The sequence below is a fragment of the Pseudomyrmex gracilis genome, unplaced genomic scaffold, assembly GCF_002006095.1.
Source record: "Pseudomyrmex gracilis isolate BER0280 unplaced genomic scaffold, ASM200609v1 scaffold_280, whole genome shotgun sequence".
Lineage (NCBI taxonomy): Eukaryota > Metazoa > Arthropoda > Insecta > Hymenoptera > Formicidae > Pseudomyrmex > Pseudomyrmex gracilis.
This window is the reverse complement of record NW_018020864.1, coordinates 124,503-131,429: the sequence shown is the minus strand read 5'-3', so window position 1 is coordinate 131,429 and position 6,927 is coordinate 124,503. Positions and strand designations below refer to the sequence as shown.

Genomic DNA, 6,927 nt, shown 5'->3' with positions numbered 1-6,927 from the left:
TTTTTAAATAAATTGATTAACAACGTGCTTCTTAAAATAACTGCAAAGTATTATAAAATTATGCAAACAATAAATTTAGAACTGTAAACATTTTTATTTCAATATTATTTTACTTTTATTTTTTGTATTTCAATCTTGTGTATTTATCTATTGAATTTTGAATTGAATTATGTTTAATTATTCTATCAAATATTTTATTTTATATCGCACTTTAAATTGCGGTTAAATTTGTTTGCGTCTTAAAACAGTTTTTTTTCTTTTTTTTTTTAAATCAATTAACAACGTGCTTCTTAAAATAACTGCAAAGTATTATAAAATTATGCAAACAATAAATTTAGAACTGTAAACATTTTTGTTTCAATATTATTTTATTTTTATTGTTTGTATTCAAATCTTGTGTATTTATCTATTGAATTTTGAATTGAATTATGTGTTTATCAAATATTTTATTTTATATCGCACTTTAAATTGCGGTTAAATTTGTTTGCGTCTTAAAAAAACGTTTTTTTTTTTTTTTAAATCGATTTACAACGTGCTATGTGTGCTTTTTATATAAAAGTGTAGTTTTTTTGTTCATCAACTTATACTTGTCTAGTATCTCTCGAGTCGAGTATCTATTACGGAGTTCGGCATATGAAGTCAGCAGTTTTGTCTGATCGTAAAATCGTGTGTCTGCGAACAAACTCTTTCTTGCTCCGTATTTTAGTAATTTTTTTTTTTTTTCAGTTCTTTATCTTAATTACTCGATTTTATTCTATTTGATCTAATTGATCCGTCGGATCGTTGTGCGATTGAAAGACGTGATAAGACGTTTCGCATCTTTGTACACTGAGAAAAAAATACTATTAACTCAACTAAATGCGTTTAGTTCGAGTTTCGGTTTGTTATCTGAAATACTTAGTTTTTTCATTCAAGCGTATGGTAATAAAGATAATACAAATTCGCATAAGTTTTGAATTAACACAATAGCGGTGAATGAACATATTTAATTCACTAAACCACGAATTGTTTTTTTTCGAACATAAGTTGTGATAATTTCAAATCAAAAAGATATTGTTAAAAAAAAGATGAAATAGACAATTAAAGAATCTTTTAAGGCTCCGAAGTTTCCAAACTAATAAATATATATATATATATTCGGTCATGAGAGCCGTTCGCGCTAGGTGTTGTGCGTAAATTATACGTGTATATATATACATATATACGTGTTCACGTGTAAATTTTTACACGTGAAATTCGAATTGTAATAACAATTCTAAAATTCATATAGGATCCTATACTTGCATCTCATATATGAGAAATCCCAAATACCCCCCTAATTGAGAAATTAAATTTATATTGTGAAAAAAATAAAATAGACAATTCTCATTTACTTTAATTGAATATAATCGGAATTTCTTTGTACCAATTATTTCATTTCAATCAAACTGCTTATTTTTCTAAGCAGACAAAAAATATTGCGTTGTCCTATTGTGTTGCCTCATTCAAACTTACCTAGTATTTAAGCAAATTATTAATTTTGTTAAAACAACTAAATTGTCTTTCGGTGCAATCTAATTTATTATATCTATTGAAACGTGATATATCTTCTCACATTAATCAATATTTTATCGACAACCCGTATTGACCGCTTCATATATAGTTGAATCGAATACTATTTTGTTACCAACTGTTTTTTCTCAGTGTACGTTTACGATAGTTTTTTTTTTTTAGATGCAAAATTAATAACAACGTAAATCATATTTTACAAAATTGTTTGCGAGATCAAAACTATTGGATAAAAAATTTTACGCGCGCTGTCAATCGATCTTGCTTGATTTTATAGATGTGAGAACATTTAATCGCGATTTGATTTTTTTCGCAAAGCTGCTATCTTTGCGCGTATGTTTTCTCACTCTCTCTCTCTCTCTCTCATTTTCGTTTGTTCGTTCGCGCAGCGATAAGTGATAACGCGGCGCGTTCGATGGCTCAAATAGAATTCAGTGTTACTCGTTATCTGAACGCAACTTGAGTGATATCGCAACAACGGTATATACACACACAGCATGTTGGACAATGAACAGCGAATCTCCATCGGGTTTTCGTATGCGAATTGCTTTCCGTGTAAGTTCGCATTTTAGACTCGAATCTTTTTGGATCGATCCTTGACGCGATTCTCGCTTCAAGAATAAATCTGAGAATGTGAATAATAAATGTTAATCGATCGCTCTGTAAACAATCGATTGTCAATAAAAAAAAAAACCGAATTCGCAATGTAATCAATAGTATAGTTGTGACACTAAAAAAATATGATTTCGCAGCTTTTTTATCTGCTTGTTACAATCTGCATGTATCTTTGAAAATTTTGTTTGTTAATATATTTATAAATAATAAATGCGCGCACAAATGTGCGCGAATAATCGACGCGAGGAATAGATAATTTCTGTCAAACAAAAAGCAAAATGAACAAAATGGTTTTCAACACGAACCGGCTGAAAGTTTTGTTCGAAAGCTGCAAAAGGGGGACGGATGGAAGGAGAAAATAAGAGACATATATATATACATACACATTTTTTGTCGAAGCGAAGCAAGCGTGAATTGTTGTTTTTTTTTTTACTCTGTTGCAGTTTTTCCAAACGTGCCGCCCGCTCCCGGGATGCCGTGTCAAGGGGAAGATAGTGAGTGTGTGTTTTTACCGTTCATTGGAATAGTCGCAACCCGCCGCCGCCGCCGACGTTGAGTTGGCTCAACTCTTCTCCGCTTGCTCTCGATTATTACACGCACGCTATATTAGCCCAATAGCGAGTAACTAGCCAGCGAGTTCTAATTAACCGGCCGGTCGAAGAAATGATTAGCGCGCCCAGATAATATATAAAGTCGCGTAACTTTTGTTACGTGTCTAGAGAAAAGGACGCCGTAGGAGAAACATTCTCATATCTCGTTTTAGATCCAACCACGTTTTTCAATCACGTTTTTTTTCCACTTTCGAATACGTTTTTAACCATAATTATTCATAACATCTCAATGCTCCCGTAAGATTTTCAAGCAACTTCCGTTTTTATTCGTTGCAATCGCGTTGCAACGTGCGTCTAATTAACCGTACAAGAGTAAGTTAATCTACGAACTATGATTAACCATCGGAGAACGCACTGGGGTCAATTTGACTCTGTTCGTCGACTTTGATCAAAATATTTTGCTTCAAACGAATGAATAGTCAAGGCTCGTGAAAAATTGAAACTAAGAATGAAAAGGCCAATCCGAGCCATTCCCAGGATGTTGTGCAGGAATAAGCGTGCATGTATATATATATATATATATATATACACATGTATGAAATTCACATGTAAATTATTTTACATGTGGGTTTTTTTAATTGAAATTTCAATTCATAAAATCATATAGGATGCTAGATTTGCATCTCATATATGAAAGATCCCAAATATATCCCCCTAACTAATTTGAAAATATTGCGAAAAAAAACTCCTCGGCCAGGAGTCGAACCTGGAATCTCCTGCTTTCCGTGCCATCGCCTTCCCTGTTAGGCCACCGAGGCACTTGGAGTTTGTCTCGCAATATCCGTAGGGTTTTATGAATTGAAATTTCAATTCAAAAAACCCACATGTAAAATAATTTACATGTGTATATATACATGCACGCTTATTCCTGCACAACATCCTGGGAATGGCTCGGATTGGCCTTTTCATTCTTAGTATTTTGCTTCAATTTTGCTTTTTTGTAACATATTTTTTACAATGTTAATAATGTTAACGACACTTAAAAATTATATAGGCGTATTCCAAACTGTTCAAAATATATCCGAAAATTTTTTTCAAGCCAATCGGATAAGTGCATTTTAAATGGTAGCATCTCAAAAAGTGGACAGGGTCAAATTGACCCAGATTGTTCTTCTTGATTGAAAAAATAGGTGTGTTCCCCGAGGGTTAATGCAGCCAAGAGCAGAGATTAGCAAAAATTTTTTCAAACAACATTTTATTTTTGAATGAACTCTGTGCTGGGAGATAGAATGCGCGAGACGTTACGTTTGATTGATTTGACGAAAGGAAAAGAGAAGATGATAATGTGCGAAATCACGTCACGAAGTAACGTTTGGAGTTCTGCGATAGCATTTATTCGTTAAAATTTGAAATACGTTTAAAAAAACAAACTCAAGTACAAATTATAAGAAACACGTAAACCAAAGAACCATAGGTCCAAGGTGACGGTGGAAATAACTCGCAACAGTAGTCTGTGTGGATAAGTGGACGTTTCGATCCTTTTATTGTTGGATCATTCTCAACACTGTATAAATTGAAAAACAGAATAAGACACATGATTGCAATATATTTTTTAAATATTGTAATTTTAACGTAACAAAAAGTTATATATTACAATTTTATATAAGGAAATTTATTTAATGATAAAATCTTTTTTATCACTTGTGGTTTTTTATTACTTGACAATTAAATTTAAATTTGACTTCTTGTTTATAAATTGTATACTAATATAAATAAGAAGTCAAATTTAAATTTAATTGTCAAGTGGTAAAAAAGATTTTGTCATTAAATAAATTTTTAAATATTGTAATTTTAACATAACAAAAAGTTATATATTACAATTTTATATAAGAAAATTTATTTAATGACAAAATCTTTTTTACCACTTGTGACAGTTAAATTTAAATTTGACTTCTTGTTTATAAATTTTTGACTAATATAAATAAGAAGTCAAATTTAAATTTAACTGTCACAAGTGGTAAAAAAGATTTTGTCATTAAATAAATTTCCTTATATAAAATCGTAATATATAACTTTTTGTTATGTTAAAATTACAATATTTAAAAAATATATTGCAATTCTCTATTGACTTGTTATATTTTATCACCTCTTATTGATATATGATTTTATTTGAAATTTCGGTTTAGAACACTGATGACATAGACATCACACATTGTTTTGTTTTGTATGCCTATGTCATTAGTTTTGGTTGCTGCTCCTTGCCTTTATACTCGATATATGTTCACGCAATGATGATTTGTCTGCTTATGTGCGTACACCATCATTTTTATTTTTATTTTTAATTTTAATTTCAACCATAATTTATTGTACAGTCATTTTTAATTCTCCTGAAAGAATTAATCACTCTTTTCTTATGCAATCGTGTATCTTATTCTGTTTTTCAATTTATACAGTGTTGAGAATGATCCACAATAAAAGGATCCTCCACTTATCTACACAGACTACCGTTGCAAGTTATTTCCACTGTCACCTTGGACCTATGGCTCTTTGGTTTACGTGTTTCTTATAGTTCGTCTCCGCTGAGCCTTTAACTTTATTACTGATCAAGTATATAAATGGTTAACATGTTTAATATTTTTGTCAATAAAAGAGATTTGTTCAAATTCAGTATCTTCGTCGGTATTTTTAAGTACACGCGCGCTAGAACGATTGCTTTTATGTTCCGTCGCTCTCTTCAAATTGTCGGTTTAGGTCTTGATGATCAATAGCGCGACAAATTTAAATTAATCAGTTAAGTGTTGTTTTCATCATTTGTGACATTTATGTTATTTCATTTTCCGAAGGAAGCATCTACAGACGAGGCGCTCGTAGATGGAGGAAGCTGTACCGAGTGAACGGCCATATTTTTCAAGCGAAACGATTTAATCGGGTAAGCATCATCATGTCATTTTAATTATCATTACACCACAATCTTTATTTTACTCACATCACTTGATATATCCCTCATTCTTCTCTTCGCTCTTCTTGCAAACACACGACCCTTGCGAAAATTTATATCTTAACACTTAAGATGCGACGTTCAATCACGAACGTTCTGTGCGAAGCTCTTGTGTGGAAGCCCAACTGTACTTCCAGTCGCTCTGAAAACTTGCTGGCTAGTGTTTTTTTTATCATCGTCAAAGAGAGCAAACTAGTGTTTTTTCTCTCTTGATCATTTCATCCATTTTTTTGACTGTTGAAGCAAAAACACAGTTTTTGGAGTGTGTATTTTTTTTTAAATTCGTTTATTAAAAATCTATAGCATAAACGTTTTCAACCTTTTAATTAGGTCCTTATCAAATGCATTTCTACAAAGAATTAGCGATTAGAATCCAATTAATGAAATTTGAAAATAATTAATTAAGAATCGCAGAATAAAAACAATATACAAAAGTCACTTACAAATATCTTAGCTATTATACGTCGCTGAGTGCTGATCGTGGATGTCCATGTTGCACAAGTCGTCCCGACCAACGATCAGCACTCAGCGACGTATAATAGCTAAGATATTTTTGTAAGTGACTTTTGTATATTTGTTTTTATTCTGCGATTCTTAATTAATTACTTTCAAATTTCATTAATTGGATTCTACGCTAATTCTTTGTAGAAATGCATTTGATAAGGACCTAATTAAATGGTCCAACCCTTAAAAAAGGTTGAAAACGTTTATGCTATAGATTTTTAATAAACGGATTTTAAAAACAATACACACTCCAAAAACTGTGTTTTTGTGCTTCAACAGCCAAAAAAATTCATTTGTTCGTTGAAAAATTCCTGAAGCTACCATACACTCATCTTTGCATTTCATCCACGTTGTCGAAATTGTAAAGTTGTTTGTTCATACGAAATTGAACAATTTATATACAAATCCTTTTTTCTGTTTTGTTTCGCGTTATAATTCTCTTAAACGGATTATTCTATCGCAACCTTTTTTGCCCGGTATTTTATTCGCGATTGCTGCTTTTAAGGACGTTCTCCGACTACAGCGGTTAGCAACCTAAATACAGTGGTTAGCAACCTAAAATATCTCTTCTCATGAGTAAGTTTGTACTGCTGTAACAAAGTTAAGTTGTGAGCTATTCAGCACTGCTGAAGACCCGCTTACTCTCTGCGCAGAAGTTCAAAAATAGCTGCAGTACACAGCGCACATAAATCCAGCAAAACAAAAAAAAAA

General features: G+C 31.7%; 1 protein-coding gene across 5 annotated transcripts in view; it reads left to right on the top strand.

Moving 5' to 3' along the window:
* LOC109859725 (atypical protein kinase C) overlaps positions 1-6,927 on the top strand; it is a 21,641-nt gene that overhangs the window by 10,159 nt on the left and 4,555 nt on the right. For 4 of the 5 annotated variants that reach the window (XM_020438252.1, XM_020438254.1, XM_020438253.1 and 1 more), the window contains 2 exons: positions 2,607-2,657; positions 5,558-5,643. In XM_020438252.1, coding sequence (XP_020293841.1) covers positions 2,607-2,657; positions 5,558-5,643 — 137 coding nt within the window. Of the gene's footprint in view, positions 1-1,997; positions 2,104-2,606; positions 2,658-5,557; positions 5,644-6,927 lie in introns of those variants that run through there. The other variant, XM_020438256.1, reaches the window with a different exon arrangement.